Source organism: Mustela erminea, chromosome 7 (genome assembly GCF_009829155.1).
Source record: "Mustela erminea isolate mMusErm1 chromosome 7, mMusErm1.Pri, whole genome shotgun sequence".
NCBI lineage: Eukaryota > Metazoa > Chordata > Mammalia > Carnivora > Mustelidae > Mustela > Mustela erminea.
This window is the reverse complement of record NC_045620.1, coordinates 80,884,191-80,907,243: the sequence shown is the minus strand read 5'-3', so window position 1 is coordinate 80,907,243 and position 23,053 is coordinate 80,884,191. Positions and strand designations below refer to the sequence as shown.

Below are 23,053 nucleotides of genomic sequence, written 5' to 3'. Positions count from 1 at the left end.
TGCAGGGACAGGGATCTCAAAACCCTACTATCATGACGGAGCCGAAAGCTTAACCAACTGAGCCACCCAGTCCCCTTTGAGGGAGTTATTCTTACGTAGTTTTGGTGTTAGCCATTGTTCATTCCCAGAGAAAAGATCTGCTGTTGAAATTGCAATTTAATAAATCATTAATTAACCTCTTGGTGGCACAATGGACCTAGAAAATTTTGGTGGGCTACTTGCTGTTTAAGCATAGAAAAATCAGTAAAGCTGATTTGGAGAGCACTTGGGGACAAACAAATGGGGCAACCACGTGAAACGCCACGTGCATGTGACTTTCATAGAAAATACTATTTGGGATGATGAAGAATGTGAAGGGCAGCTATGCTGAAAAGAAGTCAAAGGTAAGGGCAGATCAAGGGCACCTGATGGCTGTTGGCATGCACCCTAATCGAGCAAAAAAAAACCCCAAGTGACACCAATTATATGGATTACAGTGTCTTCGTTCCTAGTAAGTGTTGGTTGTTGGCAGCCAGATCCCAGCCCCGAAGACACCAAGTTAAAAAGCCTTTCTCAAGATCCATTCAGGCACCTTTTCCATGACTCTGAGATCACGAGGCGCCAAGAGTGCATGCCCCCACATCTCACCCTAACCTCTTTCACGGTTTTTCTCACCCTCAACTTCCAGTTCCCAAAGCCAGGCCTTCAAAATAGATCAGAGAAGTCCGAGGCCTACAACTGGCCTCCGGTGCGTTCTTTTCACTCCTTTTTTCCACCCTCCCCAATTAATAAAAACAACTGGGTGTGCTCTCCCTTCTCAAAGCGGGGCTCCCTTCTGAGGGGGCGGGTCCTGAACACGGCGGGCTCACACCCCGCAGGTTGGCGGGAGCAGGCGGGGGCGGGCCGGCGCGGATCCAGAGAAAGCCGAGCGAACGCTGCCGCGCGCCCCGCTCAAACTCGCGCCGCCACCAGCTCACAAGCTGCGCCCCACCTTCTCCGTCACCAAAGGCGCCCAGCCAATGAGCGGGCCGGAAAGGCCGGGCCTGCGGGCTAAGCACTGGGAGGGGGAGCAGCAGGAGGGGGACGGGAAGTCGAGGGCGGGCTTTACTTGATTGACAGGTCATTCTCACCAATCCTCCGCGCGGCTTGTCTTCGCTCTCTTCTCAGCTGGGCTCAGCTCTTCGCCCCACCTCCTCCTCCTCCACCCTCCTCCATGCTCCTTTTCGACCCGCCCCACTTCCCCTCCCCCACTCTGCAGGCAAATCGCTGCTGGAAAGAGGCGGGGGCCGAAGCGGCGGGCTCGTGTGGAGACTTGAGGTGGAATTGACGGGCGATCTGGCCAATAAGGCGTAGGTTGATGGCGCGGCTGTGGCTGGGACCGGCCAATGGGCAGGCGGGCTGGGGGCGGAGGCCCAGGTTCCAAACGCTCCGCGGCGCCATGGGCTGAAAACTCAACCGAGATGGAATCTCCCAGTCTGAACCGGTTTCAACCGGTTCCGAGTTTGAGGCACTAGGAGGAGGGGGAGAAGCGGCTGCAGCGGCCGCGGCAGGAGCAGCGGGAGCTACAGCATCAGCAAGAGCAACAGTAGCTACAGCCCCGGCGGCGGTGCTTGTTCCAGTCTTTGCTGCTGCAGTCCGTGCAACCACCCAGAGGGGGAGGGGGGAACCACCAGTCGCTGAGGAGCAGGAGAAGGGGGGAAAGTTTAGGCGAGCCTGGGTGGGGGGGCCCAGCGCCGGAGCCGCGTGAGAGAGGGAGCTGTATTTTGGTAGGGGGGAGTCGGACTGCAACTGGCAGCAGAGCGTCCCCCGACCTTGTGGACTCTATACCCCCTACTCCTGCCGCTTCTGCTGCCGCCTGTGGCTGGAGGGTCCCCCTGGGGCTGAATCTTTGGGACTTGACCCCTTTCCCCTCCCCCTTCCCTCACTCCCCAGCCAGGCGGGAGTATTTATTCCACGGATTAATTCCCCTTCCTTTTTTGGGGGGGCGGGTGGGTGTGTGTCGTGGGGGGTATCCCTGAAATAGTAAATATTGTTGAGCTTTTTTTGCCCTTATCTTCGTTTTTTTAATTTCCTTTTTTTTTAAGGTGGGAAAACTGTGAAACCCACCTTGATTTCCTCCCCTCTCCCCCCTCCCCACCTTCCCTCGCCCTAATCCCCCGACAAGGAAAGAAGAAGCAGTTGGTTCAATCTCTGGGTAAGTCGACTGTGTCTTTGGGGCCGAGGGTCGGGCGGCGGCCGGGCGGGAGGAGGCCGGCGTGGGGCGCGGCGGCAGCAGCGGGAGGCGAGCCCGGGAGGCGGCGGCGGGCCCACAGCAGAGCCTGCGATTGAATGGAGCCGCTTCTGCCACTGGGGGATGGAGGCGGGGAGGCGGCCGCGAGAGGGTAGCGCTTGCTGGGTTATTCGCGTGTGCGGGTGGCGGTGGAGGAAGGCGAGGAGCGTGATAGTGAAGCGGGGCCGGTGTGGGGGTGGAAGGGCTTCCCCAGCCCAGGGGGCTGGCGAGAAGTTGGGGTGATTTCAGGAACATCTCTGTAAATTATTAGGAGTGGAAGTTTCCAGAAATATTTAGTGCAGCAGCATTGAAACGTCCGCCTGCATCACGTGGCCCCTCGGTGGAGAGCTTGGGATCGGGGGAGGGAGGGGCTGCCGACTCCCTCCTCCTCTTGCAGGGAAACTCGAAATGTGTTTTTTTGCAGGCTAGGTTTAGAAATAGGAAAGGTTAGTTGGTGGTTCAGGGTTCTGTAAGTGGGATTTCGTGCTGTAGTTTGTTGGGGGGGGTGAGGTTTGAGTGTGTTAAGTGACCACCAGATCGTTCACTGCTGGCATTGTACGGTGGAAGATGCCCTGATTCTCCTTCATTCCGATGTCTCCGAGTTTGGGATGGGTGGGAAGAAGTGGTGTAGTAGAGGAAGCTTTAAAGATTTGCCTAGCCGGGACCTTCTCCGATCACGCAGAGGCCATGCTGCATTGAGAATGGGGCGGTGAACTTCAGGCGCCTGGTCTAAATGCCTCCTCCGAGTATGGGCGGGGTGAGTGCGTGCTCGGGTATGCTATAGTTAGAACTGCTGCAAATCGGTTCGGGTGGGAAGCGAGGGGAGGGCGGGCCTTCGTGAGGTGTGTTTCTACTGAATGAAGCAGGCAGTTGCCCACACATCTAAGTAGCAGTCTCTCCTTGTAGCGACTTGTTTTTTGACCTACTACTTAGTAATCATAAAGCAACGGTTATGGTTTGCATGGGAGCTGGCAGTGTGTGGCTGCCTGCTTATTCAGTTTGAAGTGGCAGTGAAGGTATTTTGGTAGTCACTTGTAGAGTCACATTGCTGGATAATCCCTTGTATATGCTATCCAGTGAGTGGATTTTAGGATTGAGTGTCCCAAGGAGAAAAGAAAGCGATTGTGGTTTCACGCTCTCCCGGCGATGGTTGTTTGCTATCTGCCTGATTGTGTATCTTAAGCGTGTGGGACACTGCTGTTAGTGGAAAGAATGTTTTGGAAGCTGTTTGATTTGGGGGACTCAATGTGCTTGGCATTGACCAGAAAGCCGCCATTTCTGTACAGTTCAAGATTAGGTAGGTCATTTCGAAGACAGCAGCTAGTTCTGAGGATGGCAAACTACTGTATTTAACACGAGATTTTATTTTAAACCTGATTTTTCACAAGAATTTAGCTCGAAGAACTCTTGTAAAGACAATGTACTTGAAAATGAAACTTTTCATAGTCACATTGTTCAAATTGTTCTTTCTTGTTTGGGTTATTAAATTATGATAGGAGTGCATAGAAGAAAAGTTCGTTCAGTTTTTAACCAAAAATTTAAAACTTTTGATATGTACATCTTGGTGATTTGTGGGCATTGTTTTTCAACCTCAGTTTTTAAGACTGTTCTGATCCTTAAAATTTTATGGTATAAGATGCAAGAAATTTATACAGGTTGGTGGAATATATATATTTCCATTTTTATATTCATATGTAGGTCAGATTTTTGTTGATGCATGTCAGGTATTTCGGTATTAAAAACATTAGTAATTGCTATAAAATGTTTGAGTTCTTATTAGTATTGCTGTTAGTAATGGGCTGAAAGATTTCAGGAATCAAAATTCTTGGAACTCTTAAATTTCTCGATTTCTACATTATCTCTAACTTACTGACTCACCATTTATATTTAATTTTTTTGCAGTTGGCATTATCATTAAGTAAAGCATTTGTGCTAAAATTGAAATTGCTGCCAGTGTTGTTAACATTTTAAAACTGCTCTCAAGTAGCCAAGAAATAATGTTTTTCCTATTAAACAAAATGTAATCAAATCCCACCCATTTCCTGATCCTGGAAGGTTTTTAAGAGGGGGAGAAGTGGAGATGACCTGCCAACCTTGTTGGGTCTAACTGCAGTCAACCAGTGGTTCTTAACCTGAGGTTTCATGCATGGCTTTCAGGGTGTAGTTTTTACAAAATTGTGAATTTTTAAAATTTAGTAGGAGCTGTCGTGTTCTTCTGATTGTAAGGCATCTTGACCCAAAAAGGTTAAGGAGTACCGATTTAGCCAGCCAGACTCAAGTGGCACTGGCTTTGAAGAAAAAGCAAAAGAAAGATTTTTATAATGCTGGGCAAAAGAAATGTGAATGTGTGCCAGCATCTTGGATTAGAATCCTCTTAAAAGGATAGCATTGCATATGAGCTGGTAGGTTTTAGCCGGTGCATTATATGAAGTGAAGAAGTTCGTTTTTCTGTTATCATAGAATTTGTTTTTATTTGGAAAATAGTTGGCAAGCTTTTACAGTTTTTTTACCTTGCCAGTGAATACCTGGAAATTTAAAAAAAAAAAGTTTGAGTTATTACTCTAAAGTGTTTTTCTAGACATTTGTTCAAGGAATTTTAATCTCCAAATTCATTGAGTGTTGAGAGAAACAAATAGATGGTTTGAATATAGAAATTTTAAGTTCTGCTAGTAATTGGTATATACAGTAAGAAAACTTGGGTACCACATTTAGCTCTTAGCATCTTCCTGTTTTTTTCAGTATATCCTAAAAGTTAGGGTACTGTACAGGGAAGGGAGCTCCTACTGAAATAGAAGACCCTATTTAGGAAGAGGGAAATCCACTTAAACTTTATCTGTACCTAAAAATCTTAGATTAAGACTTTGACTGTTTCAGTTTTTAGGGCCATAAATTTCTAATAATGGTTCTATTACTCCTAATGGTTAGGAGTAATTTTATTTAAATATTAGTAGAACAGTAAGATTTTTCTGGTAATTTAAAATAGGCACTAGAAAAAAAAAACAGACACTAGAAAAGTTGAATGGACCTTAACAAAAACAGTTATGGAGTGGCTAAGTACCTTCAGCATTTAGTTGCTTTTACTCTTACTTAGGTAGTCTCTAAAAATATTCATTATAATACTTGTAAGAACATGGTTGAAGTAAAATAACTGGAGTAGAAAGTTTCTGACTGGTAATACCAAAGTTTCATAGGCGCCTTAAATTTTTTTCTTTATTTACAGTAATCTATGCCAGCAATTATGACAATGTTAGCAGACCATGCAGCTCGTCAGCTGCTCGATTTCAGCCAAAAACTGGATATCAACCTTCTAGACAATGTGGTGAATTGCTTATACCATGGAGAAGGAGCCCAGGTAAAGTAGTTGAGCAAAACTTTTTAACATTATTGCGGTATTATTCGGTTTATAATAAAACTTTAAATTATTGCCTTTTTAAAAAGTTGCGTAGTTTATGGTAAATTGGAACTATATATTAAGCAGTGAGAAGCAGTCTGGAGAGGCTGTATTATATGCATTATAATCTGACATGGTTAGAATGAGATGTTTTGGATATATTCTTACCATTCTGTCTTTAAGAAACCTTTTGCCAGTTTAATGAAAGATAGAGCCTAATGCGAGCCTAACGTATTAAATGTTTTATAGATACTAAAGATTGTTATCTTCTGTGTATGTAATATATTTGGAGTTAAAAGATTCTTGTATTTTTGAAACATTTAAATTACAGAAGTACTTCACTGATAAAACTCCTTTTAAGAGTCCAACAATACTGAGCAACTTAAGTTATTTGAATTAAAGACTTGTAAAAGTGGTCAATTACTGTAGGCAGTTACCTTACACATGATCCATGTTTTGATCAGATTAAAGTTTTTAAACAGCCAGTTGAATGTTAGACAAGACAGGAATATTCATAAATTTTTTAGTTGTTGATGTTAGAAGAAACTGGGCAATCTTGATTCTTCACTCTGTGGAGTTAATCACATGAAGGGTTTTAAATGAGTGAAATTTTCTATTGGATTTAAACATCTTGAGGTGATGTGACAAAAACCAGTAAAATGTTGTTACCAAAATACTATATTCCTAGTAGATGATGTCTGGTTAGTATATGGGAAGTTAATTATATCTTCAAGATACTAGTTTATATTTACATACTTAAACCCTGAGTGCTATCGTACTGTTTAGAAACCTGAAAGGTAGAAATTGTATCTTTTATAGATGGTCCAAAAAGCATGATGTATAAATACCACCGTGTGCATAAATATTTCAGTTTCCTCTGAAATCCAACATTACTTTCGTGTGTGTGTGTGTGTGTGTGTGTGTATAAAAGAAAAAGTGTGTAAAGTGAAAGGGGGGCCATGAAAGTTGTATGAGTGGTAAAAATTATTCTTCAGATTTTGTAAGCTTGGTTCAGTTTTAGAACTCCTAAGGGCTTTTGGTCCACATTATTGCCCCCAAAGTCTTCCTGAAAAGGTCTTCCATCCATATGTATTACACATACAATGTAGTAGTTTCTTTGTGCTCCAAATTCAACTTGGAGCTTTAAGCTTCATTTTATTCTAACATGCATGTGTAGAAAGCAGCTGCTTTTGGAGGAAAGTATATAAGTAAGGTTGAGCTCAACTGTGAATATATTAGAAGCTCTAATTTTGTAGCCATTAGAAAGATGGGCATTTAATTTTGTTACATCACTTAGCTGCTGCTGCTGTTTAAATCTTTGTTCTTTTTAACATAACTCACAACATCTAAAAGTATGAGGATAAACAGAGACCAGTGTTCTTCTAGGCTTATAATTTAAGAAGTAACAGTAATTTTTATCATGAGGAATATATTGGTGGTAGGGTACCTGGCTAGCTCAGTTGGAAGAGTATGTGAGTCTTGATCTCACAGACATGAGCTCAAGCCCCATGTTGGATATAGAGATTACTTAAAAAAAAAAAAAAAAAAGACTAAAAGTGTGTGTGTGTGTGTGTGTGTGTATGTGCTGCTACTGCTTTTAGTAATGTTTCACATTATTGAGATTTAATGATTTGTTTTAAATTTGATTAAATAAAATGTAGACTTAGGAAAGTGTTTTCTATTTATCAAGTCAAAATAAACTTCCCCAAAAGTAAGAATTTTATGTCTACTTACAGGACAGATCAGTTACATAAAGATAATTGGAAACTGATATTTTTCATTGTTATAGATAAGGAAGTGGAGGCTTAGAGCTTAAAGTCAGCAAAAAAAACTTTTTTCTAAAGGTGTATCTTTACACTTCTAGTTCTAGTGGGTTTTTCATATGCCACTTCTTTGGGGGTTTATTATAAGTAAAAAGAAAAAAGCTGTCCGGGAAAACATGTTTTCAGTGATAGATATCTTGGTTGTCCAGTAAGTTTTCTAGTTACTGCTCTATAGAGTGTCAGCTACAAACTTACCTACCTTACAAGAGGCTAGAAGATAGTAGGTTTTGTGAAAGCACCTGTTATGGTACCTCATACTTAGAAGGCATTCTGTTAAAAGGGTACTTTAGGAAGTATAACGAAGAAAATTTAGCATATGGTACAAACTCATTGTTTTAAAATACAGTATGGTTTCTTAATTTTTATTCAATTTCATAGAGTATATGCTAAAAATGGCAACCATAGAAATTATGCTAATTAAACATTAAAACTCAGAGGAAGCTAATTTTTTTAAGGATTATATTAATTTTGGAGGGGAAGAGATTGTTAGAGTGGTGCCTTTTAATCTATACCTGGAGCTTATGTCCAGATGGGCAGTATAGAAGGATATTTAACACTGTAACATTAGAACTGTCTTCTCTTCTAAGTATTTTTCTATTTTTACCCAAGTTCGGCAGCCAGCGGGGGGAAAATATATTGAAGAGTTGGGTGTTTTCTCCAATGCTGTGTTAAGTGACTTGAACTCTTAATCTATTGCTTAGCAACTAAAATACTTTCACCATTCAGTAAGTAACACAGGGAGATACCAAATTTTCTCCTTTAGTTTCCTTTTGTGTATTTTTTTTAACCCCTCCTGGAGTTCTAAGTTAATAAAAGAATATTGTGTAAGGATTGTGGGGTTAGGACAAAATAGAGACTAAGATACAAATTCTAGAAGTGACTTCATAGAGTAAAAGGATGCCTAAAAGGAAATGACATGATTTATGCAGTGTTAATGATAATAGTGAGGTGAGTATTCACTTCTGTGTACAATTGGCATCATTTCAAAACCTCTAATAGAGTATCGTGACCAAGTAACTTTTACTAGGCATGGATCTTTGATATACCTAGTGTTCTTGGTATTTGTTACCATTTTATGTGCAGGTATAGCTAGTGAGAAAAGGAATGATGTACTTAGATATTCTTTGGGAGAGAATCAAAACATTGATCAACGGGACTCCTGGGTGGCTCAGTGGGTTAAGCCTCTGACTTCGGCTCAGGTCATGATCCCAGGGTCCTGGGATCGAGCTCCACATCGGGCTCTCTGCGCTGCAGGGAGCCTGCTTCCTCCTCTCTCTCTGCCTGCCTCTCTGCCTACTTGTGATTTCTGTCAGATAAATAAAGAAAAAATTTAAAAAAAAAATCTTTAAAAACAAAACAAAAACCCATTACTTAGTGGGTGTGTATTTCAGTTTTCTTCTAAACAATAAGCGGCATATATTGCTAGTTGGTTGATGGGGAAACCACTGTATCTGCTACCTAAGGAAGATAATTCTTAACATCAAAGCCAAAATAAGGAACTTTTTTCTTTGTAAATTGGAATAAAACCTGAGTTAAAGATTTCGAGGTGTCTGTCAGAGATGGTTCAAATTAGAATGAATGTATCTTTCCCCCTCTTTGATGCTTGCTTTGTAACCTGTAGAATTAAAGCCTTGATCAAGTTGAATCAGTCTAACAAAGATAATTGATATACTTGAAAATTAACAAACTTTCTACTTACATGTGATAGAACTAGGGGGAAGGTAATTAGGGAGGATCCAGTTGAGCTACAAAACTGCCTTTAAAGGTGAAAAGATTAAGCTGTTCTTCAAAAAAATTCAATAGAATTAACAGCCTTTGGTAAAATGTGTTCATACCATTAAACTATAAGGGTTAAAATGAAGAGGCTAGATATATAGTGTCAGTATGGCTAGATCTCTAAAATTCAGTTGTCTGTTACACCTTACAATAAAGCTAAGGGAAAGTGTCAAATGAAAAGAGCAGATCGTAGTGTTTTTATAGTATACTATTTATATAAAATTTAGTGACCACAGAACTGTATCATCCATGAAATATATGCATGTGCTGAGAAAATATGGACAGGAAAAGACCCCAAATTCATGAAAGTCATTCTCTCTAAAGAAGGAACAAAGGAAGGAAATGGCACTGGAGAAAAGGTATAAAGGTGATTTCCATAAGTTTTAGATCTTTTATGTTTGAAAGAAAAGTACAAGTAAAGCAAATTGTTATCATTTGTTAATTATAGATGTTGGCTATATAGGTTTTTATTATTCCTCGTCTTGCATTTTAAAGATGAAAACGGGTGCCTGGATGGCCCAGTAGGTTAAATGTTTGACTCTTGGTTTCAGTTCAGGTCATGATCTCAGGGGCCTGGGATCAAGCACTCCCATCGGCTCCGTGCTCAGTGCAGAGTCTGCTTGAGATTTTCTCCCTCTGCCCATCTCCCTCTCGCTCTCCCTTTCTGCACACATGCTTGCTCACTCTCAAATACATGAGCTCTTAAAGATATGAAAACAGAAGTTTTGTTTTGCCTTTTTTTTTTTTTTAAAGATTTTTGTTTATTTTGACAAAGAAAGATCACAAATAGGCAGGTAAGGGGGTAGGAAAGCAAGCCCCTGCTGAGCAGAGAGCCTCATGCAGGGCTGGATCCCAGGACCCTAAGATTATGACCTGAGCAGAAGGTAGAGGCTTAACCCACTGAGCCAACCAGGTGCCCCAAAAAACAGAAATTTTCAAAATAAGCTAGGATTTGATAAGAAATTCAGAAGACTTTCAGAGAATGGATAAGGTATATTTATAATAAATTTAAGAGACTTTAAAAGGGTTTTAGGGTCTTCATGTTTTATATATATCTATGGGTATTTGGGGTTTGTGGCCTTACTTAGACTCAGTTTTTACCAGTTTTCCCAAGAAAAAACGTGTATGTATTTTTTTTTCTTCTTCATGAAATACATATTTATAGGTAAGGTTTGTTGGAGACATCTTGGTAACTTGTAAAGCAGGTAGTACCATTACATAATTTAAGTATAAATGAATTTTTTTTATGTTGCTTTCACTTGATTGTTAAGTGCTAAGAACTTCACATTAGAGAAATTTTTGTTAGTATTGGTTGGGTTTTAAGTTCCATTTTGAGAATGCTAAATAAAGTAGATTGCAAAAAAACTACTCTGTTTCAGAGAGATATATTCCTGTTTTAAATTGAAGTTTAAGAGTGGTAATGGATACATTTTTATTTCTGTCTGGACTAATTATTTCTTTAAGTGTTTCAGAAAGTTAGTAGAATCACTGTCATATTAGGATTTGTGCCTTGCTCAATATTATTTTAATGAATGATTAAAAAGAACAAGTGAGCTTAAAACTATTTTCATATAATATTTTAGCAAAGAATGGCTCAAGAAGTACTGACACATTTAAAGGAGCATCCTGATGCGTGGACAAGAGTCGACACAATTTTGGAATTTTCACAGAATATGAACACGAAAGTAAGCAAGTGGTGGTTTTAAAATCCATTATTTCTTCTTTTCTTCCAGTCATAAACTTTGAGGAAGGTATCTCATTTTTAGTATTGCATTTGTTATCTCAAATTATTTAATATTGTTAACTTATTTCAAAATTTAGTCTTAAACATAGAATTAATTCTTGCAAATAGTCCTAAGAATTATGAATGAAGTTTTGTAATTGGGACTAGTATGCAAGGTGGCTTTTTTGCTTGCTTTTTTGTTTTTGTTTTTGTTTTTAGAGTATGTATACAGATCTAAGTAGCATAAATTCTGAATGTTACTCAGAGATGAAACATAACATCAGAGGAATTATTTTGGGCAAGTAATCAATATAATAATACAGGCTAGGCACCAACACCAAGTTGTGTGGGCAGCATAAAACCCTGCTCCATGGTACCAATGCTTTTAATGGGACAGCACTCAGTTTTTATTTGCAATTGAAAAATGTTATAATTTGGGTCCTTTTTTCCTAGTTTGAACAGAAGGGTTGATCAAAATGTGTTTTGACTGTTTTAGGCTTGATGATTCACACTTCTCTTTAAACTGCCTTAAAGTAATAAAATACCATGCATGGCATTCTGTTTAATACACACAAGATTTCCACTTGTTATACATTGTGTTAAAACAGAAAATAGCCATTTTCACATCTGTTTCTGAAATCAGACTGTATTAATTAACAGTTTTAAAATACTAATTAGTTTTGACATCTTGTAAATTTTAGGGCAAAAATACAGTCCAGAACTTCCTCAAAGTGCTAACCTTAAGTAACATAATAGTGTTTGCCTGTTTGCTTGCCTGGTAAATTTTGCTTTTTATACTGACAGACATTACTAATGTTTAAGTTGATTTATCAACAGTATTTTTAAAAACTCAAATTTGTCTTGTGAAAAATGAGATGATTAGAGGAACAGAAAGAAAGCAACAGGTAAAGAATTCTTCAATTTACATAAATTACAAATGATTTGGTGCTAAATTTATGCACTATGACATTTGGCTTTTATGCAATCATTTTTTTTTTCTTTAAAGATGTTAACACTACCTGATATTAATCATAATGTTCCATTATGTTGATTGCTTGTAATAGGAAGAAAAGGGGTGTCTTCCTGTGCAACTGACACAGCTAGGCTTTGACGGCAGGCCTCCACAAGGTCTACCCTTTTGATTCCCTTTAACTGAATTCTGTTCATCAATTGTTTTTGTTTCATGGGCGGTGGGGGGAAAGGGGAATTCAATGCATAAAATAAGTATTTCTAAGGGCTCAGTAGAAATTTCTACCATAGGGATCATTTCATGCATTTATTTTTTTCATTTAGTCTTTGCTGTTATCTGTCCCTCATCTTCATAACTCAGCAGTGGATTTCTCAATTCCTGAGATGTAAAGCAGAAATGTGATTAATTCTTTAGAGTGATGCTTGGATTATGTATGGATATTTCCAAAATAGTCATTTATCATTGGCCCTTAGATTTGGTTAGCAGTTAAGATTATTTTAGCCAAAAATACTCAATTTCAAAAAATGTGAGTTCTCTTCATATGTGGAGTGTTAATGTTTAGGTGAGATTGGGATTTAGAATATTATGATGGCGATCTTTGTATTCCTTTGACTTAAATTTTGAAAAGCTTTTATTGGGCTTACTACCTCAGCCGGTTGGCAGAAGGAAAAATACGAATTGTATCTTCAGCAAGCTAATGCTACCATTTTACAGTTGGAGAAGGGAGTAGAGGTTAGTAAGTAAAGTTAGGTAACAAAGTATCAAACATAAAGGAAGCAGGGTAATAGCATAAGCTGTAAAACATTGGTTAAATAGAGTGAAATTATCATTGGGGTTACTGCTGCTTACTTGTGTATTTATGGTGGATTTTTAGTTTTTTAAAGATTTTTTTAATTGGTTAAGAATTAACAAGAGGATATATTGTAAGAAGTGCTTTGTTTTGACTTACTAAAACTTCGACAGTGTTATTTTGTCTCTATAAAATTAAGTTTTTAGGGTAGTATGTTTTCAAAAGTTAATTTATTAAAAATTTCAGTGAATCAGAAACCTTTTTTGCCTGTTTATATTTTTCTGAGACCTAGACCTATAAAGGGATTGTAAATGAGCAGGTTAGAAAGTTTCAGTATTTACTGCTGATTATGAAACCCTTTGATGGTATCAAATTTGTAATTTCAGAATTTTGCTTTGGCCTTGTTTTTATTTTGGAAGTTGTCTTAAGGAATGTTGTGAAAATGTAGGATTTTAGTTGAAATGGCAAATTTTTCTTGAAAAGTATGAAATGTTAAAATGAAAGAAAACAGCAAAAACATTTACTATTTGAGCACAATGTAGTTTGGGACAGTCTATATTGTGCTTTGGATAAAATGAGCATTCACATGATCCCTTTGGTTGAAATACTAATGCTCCTATTTTATTGTGTGATGACTAACCATTTTAAAGATGAACTCTTATTCTCAGCCAAAACTTGCAATCTGAGGTTCTGTGTCTATATATGAATGAATTTACCTTTCAGGTATTGTAGTTCATTCTTCCCTACTTCAGATAATTGAAACATACCACAACAGTTTAGTCCCTTTTCTTCCTCCTGTCTATCCACACTAATTGGTCATGGTAATAATTTTGGGTAGTAACTCCTATAGTATTATAAATTGTTGTGAATGTTGTTGACTATTTAGAGTGAGTAATCAGCAGGAGGGACAAAATGGCTTGAAAGTGGTATCTGTATTTATTTTCTTAACGTTTTTAGTTAAGACTTTTATATTTAGGAAGGAATACCTGAAAGGTAAAAACAGATTGCAACATGCGTTTGTGTATTTTTGACTGTGCACAAAAGTTTATCTTTAAATTAGTAGAAATAGCAACTGTAAGGGTGGGATTAAAATTTAAAATTAAACCCGTGGGTTGTCTTGCTGCTCCTTAAGTAACACACCAGAGATGTTTATAAACACTTTCTATAGAAAGTATCTGTGACAATACTTTAATACTTGGCCAAGAGCTTACAACTCCTAGAAGATGGTAGGAAGCTTGAGAGCATCCAAGCTGCTAAATTCTTAGGAGCCTGGTCGTGTTAAAGTACGTGAGCCTGTGAGCAGTCATTTATGCTGTGAATTCATACCTGGCTGCTACTTTTCCTTCTACAGATAAGCCCATTTGGCTGCTTAAAGGGCTTTTTATTTGGTTCTTCCTCCTGGTGTGAGCATGTATAAACAGCAGGACATTAAATAGAGTAGTAATCCATAAAATGAGGAAAATGCATGAAAACTCAGTATATGGGTGAATAGATTCTTGTTTAATATATGTAATTAAACTTGGTAGAATAATGTTTTTGAAACTTTAGATGTAAATGTGTGAATGTCTGTCCATTTGTGAATCCTGAAAGTTGCCAGTATTATAACAATATATTCACATGTTTCTATTCTCCAATTTTCAGTATTATGGACTACAAATTTTGGAAAATGTGATAAAAACAAGGTGGAAGATTCTTCCAAGGAACCAGTGTGAAGGTAGGAAAATGTTTCAAAGAATTGTAAATTCAGAATTGAATTTTTTTTGGCATTTTTATTATAGTTGAATATTGGACAGGGTGGCTGTGGTGTTAAATCTTCTGTAGTTTAATAGTTCTGATGGAGATTACTGCTTTCATCAATTGGCAAAGCAGGTTCTGTTTATATTTGGGGGCAGGGGAAGAAAAAGGTTACTCTTTGGGAGAGAGAGGAGACCAGAGGGGTCAAACTGTTCACAGTAAATGCTGTGGTGAAAAAAAAAAAACTTATCAGCCTGTGGTTAATCAGTGCCTTAATGAAGTGAATGAATTTTGAGTATGTGTTTTATACATGGTTTTAAGTTTGCCGAACAGTAACTGATTAGTAGTAAGTATTGTAGCACATTAAATAGTACATAAACTTAACAGAGCAAAGGAACAACAACGTTTTAAAAATCAAAGATTGGGGTGTCTGGGTAGCTCAGTTAAGTGTCCCAACTCTTAATCTCCACTCAGGTCTTGATCTTAGGGTTGTAAATTCAAGCCTTGTGTTGGTATAGGGCTTGGAGCCTACTTAAAATTTTAAAAAAATCACAGAGCTTTACCTTTGGGAATTCTGGGCCTGCTTTAGAAGAGATTAGCTTCTAAATTAGGGAAAGAAGAGAAAAGAAAATGAAGATGTGATGATGCCTGTTAATGGATATTTAACTTTTGCCCTTACACTATCTCAGTAAAGGTAGTCCTAGTTTAAGAAACTTGGAGCAAGCTTAGTCTCTTGGAGTATATTGATAACAGTTCCTTCCAGTTTTCCCATAACTGCCTCTGTGACCTGCATTGTATCATTAACTTGTTTAATCTCTAAAAAAATACATAAATATAAGCCTGGACTTAATAATGGGGAGTATGCTACTACTGGTGGCATTTTTTTTTTTTTCCTATTATGTCCTCATTCTTTGTTGATCTTGAATAAGTATTTCACTTGTTTCTCATGTCATTTTTATGGTGGGAGAGTGACCTGGATTTACACTTCTAGTTTTTCTCTAGAAAGCTGGTGTCTTTTTAGCATGTTCAGAGGTGAATAAAAAAGTTTTTAATGGCAGTATCCTTACTAAACCACAGGGTAAGAATGACAGTAAGGGGATGGGGGTTGTGGGTGGGGTGGGGTGGGGAATAGTGCCTCCATAAAAGGTTCCTATTTAAATGTGTTACTTGGGGTTGAAACCATTTTAGGTGGGTGATGATGTGTGACCTCGGAAGTTAATGAGTACAGTTCAGCTGTGTAGCCCAGATAGATCTCCATACTTCATCACTGCTCTCTAAGAGGGATCTTAGGTGGTTCTTGTTCCTCAGCTGCTATTGATTAAGCCCCTCTTCTGTTTCTATACACCTATACCCTTGCCTGTTACACTATAATGAGTGTACTAGATGATCCTTCAGCGTTTTTTCCAGCTTTAAAATTAAATAATTAGAAATGATACTGGTTTATCAAAATCACCGTTCTATTTGTTACTGAAAAAATTAAATCTCCCTGAGGATTTGGCATTTTTAGTTTTCTATGTGAATGGGAGTAGTATGTTTGGGTTTTTATCCTGAAGTCACGGTAGCTCTCATATCAAATGTACACATACTCCAGGGTATTTTTTACTTTGAAAAAATCTATCATGTTTGAAAAAAACTGGAGAGAGGAGTGCTGATTATTCTGTCTGACTTAAAAGAGAGTTCTGTTTTATTCATGTGTTCCATTCTGTGTTGGTGAGACACTTCTTTGTTTCTCTGCAAACATTACAGTTGGCCCCTGAACAGCGTAGGGGTTAGGGGTAACACCGCCACCACTACCACCCCCTCATGCAGTTGAAAATCCATGTATAACTTTTGACTCCCGAAAACATAACTACTAGTAGCCTACTGTTGACTGCTTGCCTCGCCAGTAACAAAGTTGAGGAACACCTATTTTGTATATAATATATATTACATACTGTAATCTTACATAACATTTCTAGGTAAAAGAAAGTTATTAAGAAAATCGAAGAGAATATATATTTGCAGTACTGTACTGTGTGTATATTTTTTTTAATGCACATATGAGTGGACCCGTCCTTTTCAAGCCCATGTTACTCAAAGATCAGCTGTATCTATAAAGAAGATGTATCACAATCACCTTTCCCTGGGTTTTTCTCTTCAAGACTAGTAATAAGTACCTGAAGTTAACTCTGCTGCTCACATAATGGTTGCCATTATTTGGAGGGAATAGTGTGATAAAACCTTTAGAATCTTTCACAAGCTTGTTACGGGAACGTGTAAGGGACACCTGAGTGGCTCAGTTGGTTAAGTGTCTGACTTGATTTTAGCTCAGGTCTTGATCTTCGGGTCATGGCACAGAGCGCAGCATTGGACTCCACACTCAGTGTGAAGTCTGCTTGTCCCTCTCCCACTGCCCCCCACCCTGCATGCATGCTTTACCCCCAAATAAATAAAATCTTTTTTAAAAAGAACATGTAAATCTCCCAGAGAATGTTTGTGAACTCTAGATAGACAACAGCAGCAGTGCACAATGCATTTAGTGATTTGTTTTTAAGGTAAAACATCAGAAAATAAATTCAGTGCTTTATTAATTTATTATCCTATAATTATTTTTCAATGTTATCAATCCTGAGAGGCTTTTCCTGTCTTAAGATTTTGTGTCTCACAAAATAAACTTAGATTTTTGAATGTTACTTTTCTATCATCTTTAAGTTAAGTATTAGGAATAAATTTGTATAATCCACATGTATTTATGTGTATGTTTTTGTCTGTAACTTTTATAAATCTTCTGAAACTGTTGTCTCCACTTGTTAGGTATTCCTTGTCCAGCTTAGCATATATATTTATTTATCTGGTACATATATTGTGTATCTGCTTTGTACAAAGCACTAGTAGGTATTAAGACTATGTAAAGACATTCCTATATCAAAGTGCTGCAGGTGGGAAGATACACATTGGATGTAGAGAAAAAGTTAAATTATGTAAATACAATGAGTGCCACTATTGCTAAAAGAGGGGAATGATCATCATCAGGTAGTGCCCTTTATTTTTTATTTATTTATTTATTTATTTTCTTATTAACATACAATGTATTATTAGCCCCAGGGGTACAGGTCTGTAAATTGCCAGGTTTACACACTTTGCAACACTCACCATACCAAGGGGTGCGCCCTTTAAACAAGTTTCTTCATGCAGATGGCAGTGCTAGATGTGTTTTTTTTTTTTTTTTTTTAAAGATTATTTATTTATTTATTTGACAGAGAGAAATTACAAGTACACTGAGAGGCAGGCAGAGAGAGAGAGAGAAGGAAGCAGGCTCCCTGCTGAGCAGAGAGCCCGATGCGGGACTCGATCCCAGGACCCTGAGATCATGACCTGAGCCAAAGGCAGCGGCTTAACCCACTGAGCCACCCAGGCGCCCCGCTAGATGTGTTTTAAAGAAGAATAGGTTTGACTGCACAGAAAGCAAGGCAAAATAACTTGAATTTTTTAATCTGCTTTCAGGTTTTCGTCCATAAATATATGTTAATTTTCTTTTTAAAGATAATAGAATTTTCAGTTTAACCCTTTTGTCTAAAGCACTTTGCTAGGAAAATCCCTGACAATTCTAGATGATCTTAGATGTATCTTGCTACATTTCCTTGGTGTATATCCTGTTTCAGTGGGTCACAAATGAATAAAATTTCAAAAAGAAAATACACAACAGATAATAATATGCCAAGTAAAAGTTTCAAAAACATGAAATTGGAAGATTTTAATTTTTAAAACAGGAGATACAGTTTCATAATAGAACATTTTGACAGTTTAGACTTAATACAAAATGTAATGAATTTCTCTGGTTTTTATTATTTTGCTTTAGTCCAGAAAAATATTTCCATTTGGTGTCCCCTCCTTCCCTTTCCCCTATTCCCTAAATACAAGTTTTAATGATGTTAGGGATCAGAGAATGATAATTGTTTTTTGTTTTTTGGGGTTTTTTTAAGATTTTATTCATTTTTTTCATTAGTTGAGAAAGAGGAAGCATGTATAGGATGGGGGGAGGTGGGAAGGGCAGAGGGAGAGGGAGGAGCAGGTTAGACCTGAGCAGGGAGCCCAAAGCAGTTTTCCATCCCAGGAGCTGATCCAGGAGTGACCTAAGCCAAAGGCAGTCACTTAACTGACTGAGCCACCCAGGCAACCCTGTTGATTGCATTCTTATGCTTGGTATATAATTATGCAATGAACAAATTATTTTTGTTAGTGTTTCCCCCAGTCTGCTTCATCCCTCTACTTTAAGGGCCCGCTGAGTACCCAACATTTTTGCTCATACATGTATGTAAATTATTTGTGTATATATATAATATCTTCAAAGTTTTGAAGTGAACATTTGCATAGTGAGTTATTAGGTCAGAGACAATTTTTCACTGAGAAAAAATAGAAAAGTTTTATTTTAACTAAAAAAAATTTAAGTTTAGTTGAAAAAGTATAGTTGACACACACTGTTTTATTAGTTTCAGGTGTGCAACATAACGCCATGCTCAGCTAACATTTGTTACCATACAGTGCTATTCTAATATCATTGGCTGTATTTTCTGTGCTGTACTTTTTGTCTCTGTGATTTACTTATTCTGTACTGGAAGGCTGTACATTCTAGTCCCTTTCACCCCTTTTGACCATCCCTGTAAACATCTCCCCTCTAGTAGTAACAACTAGTTTTCTCTGTATTTATGGGTCTGTTTCGCCTTTGTTTTTGTTTTTTAGATTCCACATAGAAGTGGTATTGTCTTTTTCTGCCTAACTTTATTCACTTAGCATTATACCTTCAAGAACTCTTTTCTTTTTGTGGCTGGGTACTATGCCAGTGTGCGTATGCGTGCACGCATTCCCCCACATCATCTTTACCGGTTCATCTGTTGATAGTGATGCTTAGGTTGCTTCCATATCTTGGCTATTGTAAACAATACTGCAGTAAACATAGGGGTGGGGTACCTGGGTGGCTCAGTCATTAGGCATCTCTTTGGCTTAGATCATGATTCCAGGGTCCTGGGATCCAGCCCTGCATCTGGCTCCTTGCTCAGCAGGAAGCCTGCTTCTCCCTTTCCCACTCCCCCTGCTTGTTTCCTCTCTCACTGTCTGTCTGTCTGTCTCTCTCTCTGTGTCAAGTAAATAAATAAAGTCTTTTTTTAAAAAGTAAGTAAATAAACATAGGGGTGCGTGGATTCGTGTTTTCATTTTATTTGGGTACATACCCAGTGGTGAAATAATTGAATCATATGGTAGTTGTATTTGTAATTTTTTGAGGAACTTTCATACTGTTTTCTACAGTGGCTGCACCAGTTTGTGTTCCTACCAACAATGCACTAGGGTTCCTTTTTTTCCATATCCTCACCAACACTTGTTATTTCTTGTCTTTTTGATTCTAGCCATTCTGACAGATGTAAGATGGTCTCTCATTGTGGTTTTGGTCTCCTTTTCCTGATGATTTGTGATGTTGAGTATCTTTTTTAATTTGACAGAGAGACAGTAAGTAAGCACAACAAGGGGGAATGGCAGGGGAGAAACACCTCCCGCAGAGCAAGGAGCCTGGTGTGGATGTGGGGTGAATGTGGAGCTTGATTCCAGGACCCTGGGATCATACCTTGAGCTGAAGGCAGACACTTTAACCAGCTGAGCCACCCAGGTGCCCCATGTTGAGTATCTTTTCCTGTGTCTCTTGGCCATCTGTATGTCGTCTTTGGAAAATATCTAAAGTCCCCTTCCCATTTTTTTATCAGATTTGGGGGGCTGATGTTGAGTTGTGTAAGTTTTTCATGCATTTTGTTTTTTAGAAATTTTATTTATTTATTTGAAAGAGAGAGAGAGATCACAAGTAGGCAGAGAGGCAGGCAGAGAGAGGGGAAAGCAGGCTCCCTGCCGAGCAGAGATCCCAATGCAGGGCTCCATCCCAGGACTCCAGGATCATGACCTGACTGAAGGCAGAGGCTCAACCCACTGAGCCACCTAGGTGCCCCTTTTCATGCATTTTTGATATTAAACCCTTACTGGATGTATTATTTGCAAATGTCTTTTCCCATTCAGTAGGTTGCCTTGTTTTGTTTATGTTTTCCTTTGCTGTACAGAAGCCCTTTGTTTTGGTGTAGTCCCAGTAGTTTATTTTTGCTTTTGTTTCTTTTGCCTGAGAAGACATATCTAGAAAATGTTGCTAATGCCAGGGTCTGAGAGATTACCTATGTTTTCTTCTAGAAGTTTTACAGATTCAAGTATCACTTAGGTTTTCGGTTTATTTTGAGTTTGTCTGATGTAAGAAAGTGGTCCAACTTCATTCTTCTGCATGTAGCTGTCCAGTGTTCCCAACACCATTTATTGAAGAGATTGTGTATTTTCCCATTGTATATTCTTTTTTTTTTTTTTTTTAAGATTTTATTTATTTATTTATTTGACAGACAGATCACAGGCAGGCAGAGAGAGCCGGGATGGTGCGGTGGGGGTGGGGGGAGCAGGCTCCCTGCTGAGCAGAAAACCTATCCCAGGACCCTGGGATCATGACCTGAGCTGAAGGCAGAGGTTTTAACCCACTGAGCCACCCAGGCGCCCCTCCCATTGTATATTCTTTCCTCTTTTTTCATACATAAATTGACCAAATAAGCATAGGTTTGTTTCTGGGCTCTCTCTTCTGTTCCATTGATCTATGCTGAAGGGGAAATTTTAATTTCGTGATACAGAATAATTTCCAAATAGGGACTGGTTGCTGGTTACTGAAATGATTAATGGTATACCAGGACTGTCAGTGATGTTGATTCTGTCTTGGCTGCATATCAGCCTTCATTATCCAGGTAATCCTCCTCCCTTTTACAAATTTTTTGATTAGAAAATTCAAATGATAAAGGAGGGGGAAGCCCTCTTTGACCCTCCCTGAAAAATTTATCTGTATAAAGGTAGTATTTTATTTGTAAACCAAAAAATGATTTAATCTGTTAAGGTGTATGGCTTACAGGTCATTTCATTTCATGAGCTAGATGAGAACTTGCTGATAACTGAAAAGGGGAGCGGTGAATTTATGAGTAGTCTGAGGTGATAAAATCATAATTGGGCATTTTGGAAGTTTGGGTGCTTTAAGATACTTGGGCAGTTAAAGTTTGAATTACGCATGTCTCTGTTTTAATTTGGAAAGTTGGTAAAAGAGTCGATTACCCATAAGGTTTTACTCAGTGCCTTGTTAGTATGATCTTGCATAAGATAATTCTCTCTCTGAATCTTTCTGCCTTGCAACCTTACTGGGATATGATAGAAGAGGTAATGTTTATAAAGCTTCATGCACTTCTAAGTGCTAAATATGAATAAACACAGCATGCATGTTTCCAGTCTTTTTCCACAAAAATAATCTTCATTTCAACAAATAATGATGTCTTAGTCTCAGATCACTTTGAAGTTTCTGCAGTGGCTTCCTAACTGGGGTCCTTAATATTTACTTTTGTCTGTACCTTATAGTCACCACAAATGATTTAGAATGGTAATTTTTGTTCTTTTTTGGACAAAGGTATTTAATGCAAGGAATTGACAGGTTTGGTAAGGCCAAGAGAGGGCCGTTCAAGTAACCTAGATGTTTGTAAACACAGGAAGCAGCTACTAAGCTTGGGGTTGGGGGAACAGAAGGAAAGATACGATTGCCAGAACCTGGAAGCTGTTTAACTATACAGTTTGATAAGTTTTGACTTAAGCATATACCCATGAAGCCAGTATAATCAATATCTTTACTTTTGTGATTGCCTTCTCTTTTACCCTTCCTCCCCCAGCCCCTCTCTCCCCAGTCTTTCTGTCACTCATTTGATTAGCTAGAGTAGAATGACTGGATCATCTGGTAGGCGTGTGTTCAGCTGCCAAACTATTTTCTAAAATGGTTGTGTTGTTTAACATTCTTAGTAGCAATATAGTTGATCTGTGAGCTGTGTAAGGGGTTAGGGGAACTGACTCTTGTAATCACAAATCCACGTAAAACTTTTGATTCCCCTCAAATTTAATCATTAATTACTGATGACTGGAAGCCTCATCATTAATAGTTGATGAACACGTATTATTGTATGTTATATGTCTTTTACCCTATATCCTTAAACTAAAGTAAGGTAGACAAGAGAAAATGTTCAGAAAATCATAAGGAAGTAAAATTTACAGTACTGTACTGTGTTTATTTATTTATTTATTTTTAAAGATTTTATTTATTTACCCAACAGACAGAGATTACAAGTAGGCAGAGAGGCAGGCAGAGAGAGAGGAGGAAGCAGGCTCCCTGCCGAGCAGAGAGCCCAATGTGGGGCTCCATCCCAGGACTCTGAGATCATGACCTGAGCCAAAGGCAGAGGCTTTAACCCACTGAGCCACCCAGGCGCCCCTGTACTGTGTTTATTAAAAGAAATCCACAAATAAAGTGTGCCTGTGCTGTTGAGACCTGTGTTGTTCAAGAGTCAGCTATAATCATTGAGTCTTTAGTAAAGTAAGGGTGGTTTTGTGATGAAGTATACATAGCGATATTTATCATTTTATGTGTATGGTTCAGTGGCAAGTAAGTATGTTCACAGTATTGTCCAACCATTATCACTATCTCCAAAATATTTTCATCATTCCAAATTAAAATTGTACCTACTA

General features: G+C 38.5%; 1 protein-coding gene across 4 annotated transcripts in view; it reads left to right on the top strand.

The window, feature by feature from the left end:
• Nucleotides 1-1,388: 1,388 nt before the first annotated feature.
• The window catches only part of XPO1 (exportin 1), a 47,058-nt gene continuing 25,393 nt past the window's right edge, over nucleotides 1,389-23,053 (top strand). The window contains exons 1-4 of one of the 4 annotated variants that reach the window (XM_032352234.1): nucleotides 1,389-2,173; nucleotides 5,469-5,600; nucleotides 10,822-10,923; nucleotides 14,363-14,435. In XM_032352234.1, the coding sequence (XP_032208125.1) occupies nucleotides 5,475-5,600; nucleotides 10,822-10,923; nucleotides 14,363-14,435 (301 nt within the window). In that variant the 5' untranslated portion in view covers nucleotides 1,389-2,173; nucleotides 5,469-5,474. Of the gene's footprint in view, nucleotides 2,174-2,930; nucleotides 3,006-5,468; nucleotides 5,601-10,821; nucleotides 10,924-11,567; nucleotides 11,867-12,025; nucleotides 12,090-14,362; nucleotides 14,436-23,053 lie in introns of those variants that run through there. The other 3 variants (XM_032352235.1, XM_032352237.1, XM_032352236.1) reach the window with 3 other exon arrangements.